The sequence below is a fragment of the Vombatus ursinus genome, unplaced genomic scaffold (assembly GCF_900497805.2).
Source record: "Vombatus ursinus unplaced genomic scaffold, bare-nosed wombat genome assembly UNPS02000580.1, whole genome shotgun sequence".
NCBI classification, from domain to species: Eukaryota; Metazoa; Chordata; class Mammalia; order Diprotodontia; family Vombatidae; genus Vombatus; species Vombatus ursinus.
In genome coordinates, this window is record NW_020940358.1 from 13,126,050 (window position 1) to 13,142,236 (window position 16,187).

General features: G+C 33.4%; 1 protein-coding gene across 1 annotated transcript in view; it reads right to left on the reverse strand.

The window, feature by feature from the left end:
- Positions 1 to 9,256: 9,256 nt before the first annotated feature.
- GNAS (GNAS complex locus) overlaps positions 9,257 to 16,187 on the reverse strand; it is a 166,113-nt gene continuing 159,182 nt past the window's right edge. The window contains exons 10-13 of the mRNA XM_027850574.1: positions 14,421 to 14,541; positions 13,749 to 13,879; positions 12,808 to 12,875; positions 9,257 to 11,632 (exon numbers count right to left, since the gene is read on the reverse strand). Of these exons, the coding sequence (XP_027706375.1) occupies positions 11,486 to 11,632; positions 12,808 to 12,875; positions 13,749 to 13,879; positions 14,421 to 14,541 (467 nt within the window). The 3' untranslated portion in view covers positions 9,257 to 11,485. The remainder of the gene's footprint in view (positions 11,633 to 12,807; positions 12,876 to 13,748; positions 13,880 to 14,420; positions 14,542 to 16,187) is intronic.

Consider the following 16,187-nt stretch of genomic DNA (forward strand, 5'->3'; position numbering starts at 1 on the left):
AGGCCCTAGTGGGGTGGAGAATGCCCGTAGGAAGCCGAACAACCTCTGCAAAGTAAAGCAGGTGGGACACAATTCCAAGTTTGGGAAATTGCTAAAATGTAGATTAGGTGAAGAGTACTGTGAAACAAGCCTGGAAAGATAAACTGGAGTCAGATTGTATAAACCTTTAAAAAAATTTTTATTGCTTTTTTTTTTTACATCACTTAAATTTCCTCCCTATGTCTTACACACAACGAAAACCTTTTAATGCCAAGGTGAGGATTTTGTATTTTATACTAGAGGCTACAGGTAACCATTGAAAATTCTTGAGCAGGGGAATGATGTCAGATATGTGCTTTAGGAATATTATTTGGAAGCTATGTGGATAGCAGATTGGAGGAGAGATTGGAAGCTGTAGATTGATTTAAGTGGCTGTTGAATAGATCAAGGGAGAGGTGATGAGGGTCTGAACTAGAGCGGTGACCACATGTGTAGAGAAAAGAGGACAGATGAAGGATATGAGTTGGATATAGAAATGGGCAGACTTGGCAATATGGAAGATGAGGGAAAGGGAAGAGTTGAAGATGATTTTGTGAACTTAGTTGACTGAAAGAATGCCTCCAACAGAAATACAAAATTTTTGCGGGTAAGGAGAAGATAATGGGTTCTAATGTCGACATTTTGATTTTGAGATGCATATAGGATATCCAGGTAGAGATATTTAGCAAGCTTTTGGTGATGAAGGTCTGGAGCTCAGGAGAGAGACTGGGTAGGACTAGGAGTCATATTAATAAAGGTGATAATCTTGAACTCCTGGCAACTGATGAGATCATTGAGAGAAGTTGTAGAGAGGGGAGAGCCCAGGACAAAGCCTTGGGGACAGCCATGCCATGCATGGGGATGGATATAACACTGTAAGCCTGCAAAGGAATCTGAAGTGTGGTCAGACAAGTAAGAAGAGAATCGAAAGAGAGGAGTGTCCAGAGTTGAAGAAGATCCAGGGTGATCAATGTCAAGAAGGATGAGCACTAAGACCTTTACATTTAGTACCAGAGTTGAAGAAGATCCAGGGTGATCAATGTCAAGAAGGATGAGCACTAAGACCTTTACATTTAGTAGTTAAGAGGATATCCTCTTAGTTGAGAATTGAAAGCAATTTCAGTGGAGTAATAAGGAGGGAAGCCAAATTTGCAAGAGGTTGGGAAGCAAAAACAGTAGACAGCTTTTTTTTTTCCTAGGAGTTTGGCTGTGAAAGGAAGGTGAAATATAGGATGACAGGTTGAAGAGATAGTGTTAAATGAAGGATTTTTAAGGGTGGGGGGAAAGAAAACTTGGGTGGGTTTGTAGGCACTGGAGAAGGAAGGAACCAGTAGATAGAAGAGATTTAAGATCATACAAAGGGGATGACTGAGGGGACAGTCTCCTGGAAAAGACAGAATGAGTGGGATGAGATCAAAAGCACAAGGGCAAGGCTGGACTTGACAAAGACCACCTCTTTATTAGAGATAAAAGCAAATGAGAGAATAAGGGTGATATTGAGGGGTATTGTAGTTTAGGGGGGAATCCAGAGAGGTGATGAAGGATGGCCCTGATTTTCTCTAAAGTAGAAGGTGAGGTTATTTAAGACAGACAAAATGTTAGGAGGTGAGAGGGTTTGGAACAGTTGCTCTGGGTATTGTGATAGAAAATTATACACATCTCGAGATATGTAAATTTGTATTGAGAATTACATAGTGTGCCTAGATTAACTTGTAGAATTTTTAATGTATAACATAAATTTTTAAAAAGTTTCTTCTGTAATAAAAATCTTAGGTGATCCGGAATTTCCATGAAAATAACTTTTCAGTTATTACTCCAAAACTTGAAACACTGTGATCTTTTCTATCAGTATACTCCTTCTAATGATGATTACAAAAAAAACCCTAAAAATATAGAAGTTATATTTATGATAGAATAAACTTTTTTAGACTTACCAGATACATAATTCAACCTTTCGACAGATGCCAAGAGTTATGCTGAAATTGTTGTCTATCTAAAGATGTGATGACAGAACATAAGCAGATCTGTCTTTTAGTACCTCAACAGAGCTGAAATTCTGCTAGTACTTTAAGGGATTCTGGGGTACAAATTGGCAGCCAAATTAAGACATACATTTTGAACTGAAACATGAAATTCAAACTTCTGGCTGGTTGCCTAAAGAATACTTCTTTCATTCTTTTCTTTTTTTTAAAGGGGGAAATATTTAATAAAAGCAATTTAAGGTCACAAAATTTAACTAGACCTGCCTCATTGTGCAAATAATTTGTCTCAGCATAGCATTTTGTACATTGTAAATAATAAATGGTGAGGGGATGCTTTCTATGAGAAAACTTTTTAAAAAGAGATGTTTTGGGGCAATTGCTTTGATAAATCTAGAAACAGTGTTAAGAATCTTTGGAAATGAAAGTTTTTTATTTAATTTTTTATTTTTTAGGCAATTGGGGTTAGGTGACTTGCCCAGGGTCACACAGCTAGTGTCAAGTGTTTGGTCTGAGGCTGGATTTGAACTCAGGTCCTCCTGACTTCAGGGCCCGTGCTCTATCCACTGCGTCACCTAGCTACCCCCAAAATGAAAGCTTTTTAAACTGGCACTTTGTGTGACAGAACTAAGAATACTGGATGGAAGTTGCAGTCAAATTTAGGTTTGATGTAAAGAGAAACTTCCTAACAACGAAAACCAACCAAAAGAGGAATAAACTGCCCTAGAAGGTAATGCCCCAACCTCCTTCCCCCAATTTATTGTAAGTCTCCAAGCTACCACTAAATGACCAACCAGCCTTTGGATTTAGTTACATCCAAATCTTTCCAAGAATAGGTTGAATTAGGTAGCATTTGAGGCACTTTTCCTAGATTTTTGTGACACTTTTAAGAATATTTGATAACCTGTTTGCAAACCAAATTTGGGGATGATACTCATGCAGATTTTTAGCCCTGTTATCTGGCTCAGACCTCTGATTTTAAGGGTTATGTTTTGGATATGATTGATATCTTTTAGGAGTCATTGACAGCACAGAACTTGATGTCTATAGCTACAGTCATGGTACTTATTTAGCATTGACAACATAGGTAAAGAAGCAGCCCTATTAGCATGTAGCAATAAAATAGAAGGCAGTATCGCAAACACAATTTCACAAAGACACATGCATCAGTGAACCAATTATCTAAAGAGTCACACAGAGGATCCTATTCTTTGTCAGTGGTCCAGACTAATTCACAGTAATGTCAAAATCCTACTTAAACATACTGATTTTTACAACTCTTTAATCTGCAAATTCATTCAAGTAAATCTAATGGATTTGGTAAATCCTTACACAATGACACACAAATACAGAAAGTTTACTTATATTATTTTTCCATTCTGCTGTTTTGTTTAACTTTAGCAGCTCAGGAATATATTAAAAATAACATAACTTCTAAATATGTGTTAATTTAATTCTGTTCTACATCAAAACCAAACTTTTAAGACATTAAAAGAGGTATGAGATCTGGCTCTGAAATACATAAAATATGACTATTTTCATATTTTTCTCTTTAACCAAGAATACTAACAGACATAAAATTAAATTAACCTACATGAATGCTATTTTGAAATATGTATCTTATCTGCCAAAGTGAAAAATAATTCATTCATAGTTTTACAGGGAAAACTAAACATGTGAGAAAACCAAGTCTAGCATGACACATATCATTTTATCAAGATGATGAACCAAGCAAAACAAAATTCATCAGTCAATGAAAGGTAAAAATAAACTCAATAAAATGTCTCAATTTGAGAAGTACAAACATTTTAAAAAATTAAATATCACAGCTCAGATTAATGAGAAATCATCTAATTTTTTACCTCCTCTGCCCAAACCAATTGATCTGTGTTATCAGGAAAGCTCTCAAGTTTGATTTAGCTTTGTATGTAAGAGTTAACAAAAGAACTCTACACTTGAGACTATTCCAAATTCAAAAACTATTAACTTGTAACCAGGCACATATTAGTTTCTTTATTCCAATTGTTATGTCATCATAAAATACTTTTACTTTCTCACTAATGAAATGAACAATACTAAAAGCCTTTATTTCCTAAATGATTTCCTGTTAGAAAACTGGGAAAAGAGGTTTTATCACATTGTCTAACCTTAGTTGAATGAATCTTCATCTTTATACCAAAAAAGGCAGTTCATAAAGTTTTCTAGACATCAGTAATTTTTTTAAAAAAATGTTTTAAGGCAAAGGTTAAAATAACAATGCAGCTTTACGTTATTGCTCAAACTGGTATAAAAGTATGTGAACCTATCATAAAAAGGTAATTTCTAAGGAAAATGCTTATTATTTCAAATTGAAGCAATGTAGAACTATAAATGGGATAATTTCCCAGTAAGATTCTTCCGTGACCCATCATTTTATGGTTTAAAGGTTTAATACTTTCTTGTTAGAATGTAGGTATTAATGCTGCTTGTCTGAATTTAAGCTATATTATCTGATTTTTAAGCTTCTAACAACTAAAGTATTCTTTTCTGGAGGGAGGATTTAACAGTTTTTGCATATGACATATAGGAATACAACAAATAGGACACATGACATGCATATGACAAATAGGATTTCTCTAAATGTTTCTAATGAAAATAATTTTCTCATCTGAGAAGGAAAGACTATTCTATTATTTCCTCAAAATTTACTCTTCCTTTTGGTCCAATTTTCCCTTTTCACCTCCCCAGTTTTATTTAGATCAACACTAGTTCCTTGATCACTTAAAAGCGGTGTGGCCCTAAGAAATTTAATCTGCAGTAAATAAAAAAAATAGCCATAATGTAATATAATGAGATCTGGTTGTAGATTCCCAAAGCTCTAGAACATAACTTTTTGACCTTGATAGTTATAACAAAAACAGAATTTTGTTATTTTGGACTCTGCAGCACAAATACTACTAATTGGGAAGTAAAGACAAGGGGAAAGGCTCAAGTAGCTACTGATTACAAAACTTAATGTTATTTTAATGGCTCTTCAAAATGTTTGCTAAACACTTTTAAATTATATTTATAAACAGCAGAACACTAAAGAACATAACTTGCAATGCTTTCATTGACAAGGTACTCTAATTTCCAGTAGCATCATTATGGAAACTCCTTTTCCCTAATGATATGCAAAACATTATGGTATCAAATGATCAGAGAACAAGTGAAGGGGAATAACAGAAGAATACTCAGCCTTTACTGCAGTGTTTTCTAACTTCAACAGTGTACAGTTTTTGTACTAACATCATAGAAATTCAACTTTTAATACATTGCCCCCATTTTTCTTTGGGTATTTTCCTTAGCGATACAAAACAGGGACAACTAACCTTGGGGAGAGTCTCCCCCTTGCTTCCCATCTTCATTATTTTCTCTTATTCAGGAAAAGAGTACAATCATTTTACATGCAGCTTTCAATTTTCCTTTGTTCTTCCACAGATCTTGTCCTGTTTTCATAACACTTGGTCTATTGTTTCTTTACTATAGATCATTTGACAAAACTAGGAAAGTAGGCAAAGAACATAAAAGTACCTCCAACAATTCTCTAATAAAATTGGAACATTTTGGCAATTTACATGTTGGCAAATGTAGCACTAATCAAGCTAGAAAAACTAGTTCCCACAACGAATCCCCAATTTCTCAAAGACCGTCACTATGTTAGAACAGGTAAAGCCAACAATTCTAGACTTGCATCCTGACCCTCCTGGAAGACTATGCATAGATTTGTCAAGAATATCATTATAACCTCCCCTTTAAATTGTATTTCTGTGGACCCTTAGAGTGGGAACAATTTGTATTTTCATAACATTCTGAAAATCCCATAGTAAAATGTTTGTTGATAAATTTTCATTCAAACCAACTTTTTTCCTCCTTAAAGGAAAACCAAAAGCACCCTTATTAGGATGTCTTCTATGAATGCTTAATGACTTTTGACCTTAAATCAGGGATTCTTAAACTGGCATCCGTAAATCTATTTTTAAAAAAATATTTTCATACATGTATTTCAATGTAATTGATTTTTTTTATCTATATATTTTATTTCAGGCATTTAAAAACATTATTGTGAAGAGTCCACAGGCTTCACCAGACTGCCAAAGGGGTTCATGATGCAAAAAAAGTTAAGAATCATTGCATTAGATTTTGTACAAAACCTACTATAGAAATCTAGACATTTCAAATAACATAATCCAGGAAAAATGGAGGTGATGAAATGACCTTAAGAATTAGTTCAGACAAATTTGGCTCTTCAGTCTATAGCATAAGCCCCATAGATCCCCAACATGGCATATTTATTATAACAGTTAAATTAATCAGCAAATATGGAGGCAGTTCTCAAATGGAAACAATTTTTAAAAATTGAGGTTAGAATTCCCACAGAAACTATGTAGGATATACCATATAAATAATCTTAAGGCTGTATCATAGATCTGTAACATTTAAAAAAAAATCAAGGCCCATGTGTACTGTAAAACCACTTATGTCTTTCTTGCTTTTTCCTCCATTCCTCAAATAATTACAATATGCTGCTTTTCAAATGAAGGAAAATGGAGTGCAGTCTAGGATTCACTAAGCTATGTAAGTGGAATTCCAGTCCACTGTTTCTCTTAATAGTATACCAACCCTATAATACACCCATAATGATTAACAGTCATAAAAAACTTTCCTTAATGTTATCCAGAAAATTTTTGAAAGTATAACATCTTATAGTATATTTTTCTGACCTCATAAGCATTGAGCTATTTTATTAAGAAGGTATATTTGAAGATACCATCAAAGTGGAAAGTCCAGTACCAAAATTTTTAAACCAGTATTTAGTACGCTGTATATCATGTTTAGGTTTTTTTTTTTAATATGTAATATATCAAAATAGCTAATTTTTTCTCTGAAATGTTGTCTCAGACATTTACAGTTTAATGTCCCTCTCAAAATACTGACATTGGTCTATGAATTTGTGACTATACAATTTGAGAATTTGCTGATTTGAATCCAAAAGAAAATGTTGCATTTAACATCATAAACCTCAAATTATTATGAAATTATTTTGTGAACTTTAAAGTCCTAGAGAAACATGAACTATTTTGATGAGTAAATTAAGAGTAAAACAGAATGTGCAAGATCTTAAATCTTCATACTGTATACCCACATAAGCATTTTTACTTTTCAGCCAAACAGCAGGAAATTATAAAATGCAAATGCTACATATTTAATCCAAAACTTATTTTCTAGTGATTTTACTATATGGGTCTACATTTTCTAAGTGTGAACATAAAAAGGTATTCAACTTAAGTCATTCAAAATTTTTTTTTGTCTATTATTATCATTCTACTATGATGAAAAGAGGGGCATATAGCTGAGTAATTCACTGTGTCTTAGTGAACAAACTTAAGGTTTCTAAATTTTTATTCTGAGCAGAACACATCAGCTATAAGTTTCTTACCAATATTTTTCTGAAAATATATGCAATTTCAATTTTTAAAATAGCATTAGCAATAATTCCTGTTTTGTCAAGTTGAAAGAGCCAGTGACTACATTTTGACAAGTTGAGTTTGAGCTTCCCAGGTCAACAATGGAAATGCTTCTTCTTAGGCCATGAATTCTTTTTCTCTCTTAATGAAAGTATGAAGAGACAACCATTTGTCTGATATAGCACTATGATTTTTAACACATGTCAAAAATCATATTGTAAAAGACTCTTAGAAATTTTGGCTGAAATAAGTTACTGCAAATGACAGTAGCTGATTTTGAAACCACAACATCTCTACCATTTATTATTATTTCACAAAAAATACCCAAAAGTGATCAGATCATATTTATAGGTAATTGTTTGCCAAGTGTCATTTTTTCCCCTAAAAACAAAACCGTTTTTGAGTTATACAAGTGTCAAAAAGCAACTTGGAACCAGTAATTATTATTATTATTATTATGGTTATTATTTTTAAACCAACCCCTAAACAAAACAGTTGTATAACTTAAAACCGAACCAACAATTTTGGTTGAAAATTGGTATTCATTCCCTATCCCAAAATACAAAACAAAACCAAATGACTCCTGAGCCAATGTTTTGTATTAGCTAAATTTTGGCTTGGGGAAAAATATTAAGTGCCAAGATATAGACAGACCACCTAAGGATTTATCATGGAAATGCTTACAACCTTAAACTATAGCAATGCAAATGTGTCCCTATAAACACTGTATTTTTTTTTTATTATTATTAAAAGTGGTAGTGTTTACATTTGCAGGTATCTTACATTTCAGCATCATGAACACTGAATAGAATGAGTAAACTCTTGTCTGTAAGGTCAAAGATTCCCAATTGGGTGACTGAGACAGAAAGGTAAATGTTCTTGATTATGAAAATAAGAAATTAAAAATAAATAAATAGAAAAGAAAACAAGGCTAGGACTAAGAAAATATGGGAAAGTGTTAGATTGGAATGGTTCACATGTGGTATTAGCAAATCAATGGTCACAAAATTTGTGACAGAAACCCCCCACCAAGTTGCTAAAGAATAAGCTTTAAAGATTCACCTTTTTTGGGGGGGGTAATAAAAAAGAAAAATTACTTTTAAAAGGCTTGTGTTACTAGGCCAACAAACTGCATGACTGATTAAAAAAAAAAACCTAACGATATACAATTATACAATCCATACCTTTTGTTTGGAAAATATGCCTTTCTTCACACAAAAAATGAGGGTGGGGAAAAAACATTTTGTAAATAAACATTATATTATTTAGCATTAAGATTTGCCTACAAAGACTTCTTTCCTTTTTTTAATCTCAAATGTTATGAGTATTCTTTATGATAGGTACTCTCCTTAACCATTTGGGAAATGATTCATAAAGTCTTTCAGTTTGTCTTTCCTCATATTTCATGATTAGCCATAGACATGATTAACTTTGTTGCCTTTTCAGAAGTTTGAATATACCCTTAACACTTTGTATACCCTTAACACTTAAATAAAGTTTTAAAAAGTTTGGCACTATGATTCAAAGTTTTTGGCTGTGGTAACAAAAATTAAGGCTTATTTTTTTATTTTCCTCTAAGGTCCCACTTCTGCCTATTAAGTTTCCCTAATTCTTAAAAATTACAGGCACTGGATACATTCTTTAGTGCACAGCAACACTGTACATCAAGATCTTCTGTCACGTTAGAGGTTCATGCAGCAGCTTTTCCTTGAACTTAAAACTACACAAACAACTTTTCAAAGCACATCAGCTATCACACGCATAGAATTGGGGCAGTTTTCCACAAGTATTTATCTTTGCCCTGAAGGTTTCCAAGACTCATTACTTGGGTAAAAGGAGTCAAGACAAACATTACCAAATCCAGAATCTCCACAATCATGGAGCCGGACTGGGACAGAAGTTTAGAAACAAAAGCAACAAAAACCATACCACATGGTGACAATTCTTAAACAACAGGCTTCTGATAACCAGTATTTGGCACCTGTTGCAAATCTATTCATATAAACATTGATTGCAACCAAATTTTCATGTAACCTGAATTTCTTCCCCAAAGCATCTATTGGTGAAAAAGCTAGTATCACTAAAGAGGCAAGTTTTAAATTCACTTCATTAAAATCCAGATTGGTTTGGGTTTGTTGGGTTTTTTTAAGTAATATAGGCTAACACTGTTCTAAATCTGATATTACAACTGTAATTCTTGACTGTACAGATTGTACATGAAGGTTTAGACACATGAAAAAGTAACACTCACAGAGACATAAAACACCTAGGTATAAAATATAAAGCAGTGTAGTAGTTACTAAAATTACATGCTTTCTTATTGCTACAGTGATTTTTGCTCTTTTTTCTTTTTTACTGTACCACATGTTGTTCTAAGCATATAATTTGCATAAATTATTCAAGTTTAAGAAAAATCCACACATCTTTTCACTTTTAAGCTACTTATATAGTTAATATAAAAACAAACATTTCTAAGGTATCTCTTTATTAAAAGAGAAATAAAAATGTCATTTGCAACTGGAATTCAGTGGCCAAATACAAGGGCTGTGTACACCTTGTCATTTTTTATAGTATTTTGCCCACTCAATCTAGAAGAGTTTGGTGGGGATTCTGCCCAGTCTATAGAGGGTCACCATACCTGCACAATGTCTATGTGTTTCTTTTTTTTCTTTTTTTTTTTTGTTTTTGCAAAAAGGACTATGAATGACCAAAGACTAACATTTATAATTTGTAGCAAAATTTGGTTTATGTAGAAACAAGCCATGTTTTGCATTTGGATAGAGATTTAAATGAGTTAAAGCTAAAATTAAAAAGCATGATGCTGCGACATCTGGTCACTTGTTGAAGACCTCACTTTTAAAGTGGTTTAAGTTTGCACAATTTGTACTTTTTTTTAAACTAAACAGTATTTTTCCTTCTTTTATAAACCAGAAAAACTAAACTACAGATAAATTTCCCTACCATGAGCTAATGCTGCAGATAGGGTTGACAAAGCTGTACAGCGCAATCAAACATACTTACATCTTAGCTCATTTTACAGGTACAGCCATAATCAAGGCACAAAGATCTTCTACAAGTTATTTTTTTTCAGTAAAGTTGTACAAAATAATACATTTTACAGTCTGTACAAGAATAATAATCCAGCAGTAAATTAAAAAAAAAACGGGAGGGGAGGAAAGGAGGAGAAAGAAGAAGGGAAGAAAAAAACCTGTGAGGACAACTGTCCAGTTAATGATTTTTATATATAGCAGACAGGATCATCAGTGGACAAACCGAAAACAGTGTGTGGTGAGCTTTCTGCAATCACAGGCGGTATGCAGTTCAAATAATAATGTCCGAGGTTGTCCTAAGACCACCAAAGCTGGATTTAAAAATACCCTTTTGAAAGGTAGCAGTAAGTTTTTGCACTAGGTCTGCTGTAGAATTGTCAGTATTTCCGTTCAAAGCCACATTACAGTCAAAGAGAACCAAACTTGGGTGTCTTTCTTCAAACTTGGTCTGTAACTTGGCACCTTCTCTCATCTGATGCAGTGAATGGATAAAAAGTTGAAATCATGGGTAATATGAGTTTCCCCATAATGGTGTTACATTACAAATATTTCTCTCTCCATATGTGTGTGCACACGTATGTATGTATGTATGTATGTATGTATGTATGTATGTATGTATGTATGTGTATTTTAACTTTTATTATTCCCCAATCCTTTACAGTGCTTCACACATTCAGGGCTTTATTTGTTATTTGATTCTGTTGCCGGTAATAATGTTAGGGAACCCAGGTGGAAATAGCCTATTTGGATGGCCATTTAAAAACTGTCCAAGGGAGACAGAAGCAAGCTAAAAGTCTGATATTGTCCAGCAAGGAAAAAAGGCGAGGGTGCAAATTGGAGGGTGACTGCATCAATTCTCTTCTACCCTATGTGGGCAAATATTTGTTTTGTGTTTTGTTTTGTTTTAACATGAGCATTAAGGAGTCCAAAACACAAGGAAAAGTGTTCTCCATCACAATAACTCATATTGACGAAGGTGCATCCGTTGAATAATGTCCCGACAGTCATTGAAAACCCTTCTGATGTTTTCTGTATCCACTGCACATGTAAAGTGGGGGTAGCAGTAGTGCCGTCCATCTCCACTTGCTGTACTGATTCTCTGGAGGAGTAAACAAGATTATATTAGGATAAGCAAATACATTAAATTTCCATGACTTTATGCAGCATTGAAAATGCTTGAGCAATAAAAACTTTGATATTTCTGAAAGCTTCCATTGGGGACCGCACAAAAAACAGATAGTGAATTCTGAACCTCTAAGAATAAATCAAGAGAAAAATCAGTGCATGATATTACATGATAATGCAGGGATATATATAGTCAACTTTCATATACAGCCAACTGTATATGAACACACACACACACACACACACACACACACACACACACACGATGGCTTCTCATCTAGCCTATCAGTTAACATGCCTTTGGGCTGTTTGCTCCTAAGTTTGGTCAGTACACAAATAGAAAATGCAAACTAATTTTAATAATAGCCTATAAGAAACTGAATTAGATAGGCAAATCTGCTGCAGGTTGAAGGGAGGGAATATCACATGATATATTTATGGAAGAGCACAGACAAGAATTTGCACAGGATGAGAAGTCATGACCAAATTGTGATTTGCAATAGTGGAAGAAGAGTCCAAACAAATGAGATAACCAATTCTTTGAAGTACAGAAATAAGTTTAGCATAGTTTTAAAGCAAGCAGATCTAAGTTTAGGAGTAGTCTCTGTTTGCAAGTATCTGGCAATTTCTCCCCTTGTTGATTACTGATAATTGAGAATGGGTTTTACTTGTTATGTTTCCTTGCCCCTTTAGATGGTGGGGCCTTAATAAAACTTTTTATCTCAAATACTATTTCTAGAAATGTAAATCATGCCACTCAAAAAATTTGTCATGGTAATTCCCACTGTAAAATCAAGAAAAATTTTCACTAGAAATCTGCATTGCATTCTTGTAAACAAAAAACCTCAACTCCAAACAAACCCATTCACATTCAACAGCAATTGAGTAGATGCATAATTGCCCTAAGAAACAACAGTCTAATTAAATAATCTATAGGGCGAACATTTTCTTTACTAGAAGTACTAATAATTGTTAATTATCATGGTCACTTAGCTGTATATACTTTATTCAGCTGGTAATAAAACATAAACTACTAAGACCACATTATATATTAATAAAATAAAGCTAAAGATGGGAGTAGTGATTTCTCAAAGACAAAATTTTGTTATGAAATTTAAATTGCATAAATGAAAATGATACCATACTTACAAGAAATTCATCCCTAATAAAATACTTGGCCCTTGTAACTCTGGGATCCTCACCAGGCTCAGGTGTTGCTAATTGAAGGGAGAAAAAATTCTTGTCAAATCATATAATAGTAATGCAACAGTTTCTATGCATTTATGGTCTTAAAGTTCATAATCTATCATAGACCACAAATTATATATGCCATTTCTTCTAAAATGAAGAGAAAAATTCACAGAAAATAAAATGTTTAGGCATGGCCACAAGGTAATTTTCCTATAATATTATATGGTCAAGTTACTTTTTTATTTCTAATGGGAACTACCTATTTATTTTCTTAACATTTTCATTATTTTATCTGCAATAAATATGTGACATATTATACACCAGGTTTGTGACTAGTTAGAGAAACAGCATGGTGCAGTGGATAGAGAGCTGCCTTAGAGAAAGGAAGACCTGGGTTCAAGTTTTACATCTGATATATGTGTGTGACCATGAATAAATTACTTAAACTCTAGGTGACCCAGCAACAATTTATGACTCTAAATTACAGATTTAATGCTGATCTGTACTGGCAAAGGGAAATTACATACTGAGTTTCCTTTACTGAAGAAATCACAAGTCCATACTCCCTCTCTCCCCTGCTAGCTGTGATCAGTTTGACTTATAATGTTACCACTTCAAGAATTACAGGAGCCTTCAGAAGTCCAACAAAATGTGGCAATAATCTGTACACTGCAACAGTAAGATGGTAACATAATATATTCTTTATGTCTAACTGAATAGTGTTTTGTGACATTTCACAAACATATAATATAATTTTGGTGAGAATTTAATTAAGATTTCCAATATGAATACTTAAAAATCGGACTCATAATAAGAAACATATAATTTTAGGATACATGTGACTGGCCAAACTGACAGCCTTCTAATAGCTAATATCAACTTCAGGAAGAAAACCTTACCATCATCTGGTGTAGTGTAGCGAGCAAATTCTGGAAAGTAGTCCTCAATTTTAGATTTCCCTGCCAAAACTTTCTCTGCTAATAAATCCTGTTTATTCAGGAATAGAATTACTGAAATGGTCCGTAGCCACCTACCAAAAATTGAAGCCCAAAAAATTGTTAGATAGCTGGCAGGTATTAATAAAATAATAAAATGTATTTATTCAAATCATATACTCATTTGAACAGAGCTGAAATATTTTATAGTATGTATCCTCAACTTCACTGCAAGGGATCTTCTCTTAATTTTTTTAAAAGAAATTAATTATATTTTGTTAGATTTGTAATCTATTATCCTCCAGGTCAGGGTTTTTTAAAAAAATATTTGGGATACTGTATTTCAATATAATTGGTTTCCTTTGTAATACTATGCATTTTATTTCATTCATTTAAAAATATTCTTCTGGGAAGGAGTCCATAGGTATCACCAGACTGCCAAAGGGATCCATGACACACACACAAACGATTAAAAACCCCTGCTCTGGAATATCTGATAGTTAAATGAAATGACTATTACAAAATGAGGGCTGAGCAAAGTATACCAAAACCAGAAGTACCATAGTTTATAAAATTTAGTTATCTAAATGTTGCAGTGAGACATTGGGTAATATAAGTGTAGTTCAGTTCATGGACCTGTTGTTCCAGATACTCTTGAAGAGGTTTAGTGCTTCTTGAAGTCGATTGGTCTGATTGTCCTCTCGTATAACCATGTTGTAGCTACTGCTGGCCACCACAAATATTATAGCAGTCACATCTAGATAAGGAGAAGTATAGGAATTATTATTACTTCAATACACAAACTCTCAGGAAAGCTTAAATTTTCAGTTCTAATCAGGAGGGAGATGGGCTGAATTTGAAAATACTTCATGGTCTCTTATGGATAAGAATCAAAAGAGAATTTTAAAATACTTACGGAAATAGAAAGTGATGGAAGAATGGAACAGAAATAGAAGTGAACTATAAAGAAAGCTGGAATAAGTAGCTAAGAGCAAGCAAGAAAAAAAGGGATATAAAAAAAGAACCAAAAAAAAGTTTTTCAAGGGAGAAAAAGAGAATGGAACAAAATCACTATTTAAAATTACTATTCAGGAAAAGATACTTTGGGGAACAGAACCATGTGGTGTTTTATGTTGGATACATTGAAGGGGAGTGAGTGTGAAGGATAATAGCAGTGACTGTCCAGAAACACATTTATGACCACAGAAGCTGCATTCTGTGGAATAATCCTTAGAATGCTTTTTTCAATGGTATATAGGGTTACACAAAGAATATCATGAAGCAAGACAAACAGAGAAAAGTAATGAGAGGGTAAATGCATTCATCATTAAACATGACTAACAGAGGAGTAATCTTTAGCTACTCCTACTCATTACTTTATCTGTAAAGGGGCCACTATGTCTTTCCAGGAAGGATTTTTGTTGGTAGATATGTTGTAAAAATCTTCATTGGTAAATTTTATATGATTAAGATACATGGTTTCATGTATAATCCTCTTTTTCTGTTCCACTTTCTATATAGAAATGTTTATTTGCAGGGGTATTTGTGGAATTCGAAATAAAAAAAATCTTCACTGGCTTTCCACTGATTACCAAAAATTTCAAAATCTCTTAACTACTAAAATTTTTTTTTCTAAATTTTTTATCATGGCATTTAAAAAGAACCCTACGATCTGACTTCAACTTATTTTTCCAACTTTTTCTCCTACTATTCTGTATCATGTGGCCTACATTCTAGCCAAATAAAACATGACATACCTCAATCATGCTGGGTTCTTTCTCATTTTTGTGCTATGGCTTACTACCTTTGCCTTGAAGTCCCTCCATCTCTGTCTGCTGAGATCCTAATCACATTTAAAGGACCAACCCAAAATGTTACCTCCTCTATGAACCTTTTGATAATATCCTCACAGTTTGAAGCAATCTATCCTTCCTCTAAACTCTCATAACTTTATTTTAGCTCCACTTATGAGATTTATCACATTTTACCCTGAATGTTGTATTCATATATCAAATTCTCCTACTAGAATATGCTCTGTGAAAGTATCTTTCTTTGTGCCTAGCAAGGTGCCTTGAGTAGGCACTCAAGAAATGAATAGTCTTTTGTTGTGAAACTATTCTAGTAGCTCACTGATCATCTAATTTCAGTTGGACTAGATATGCATTTGGTAACGTGGAAGATGAGATTTTGTTGAACGTAGTAAAATTTCAGACTCCATAATAAGTTCTTCTTTCATGTTTAATAATGGTAGACAAGAAATGTTATTGAGTAATTTCACACCCATATTAGGCCTTTAAATATACTTATTCTTCTAAAAAAGTTTAAAAATTTTTCCATTTTACCATAAAACTGATTACATCATTTCCATAAACCATATCATTATCCTATCCTCCTGAAATGTGT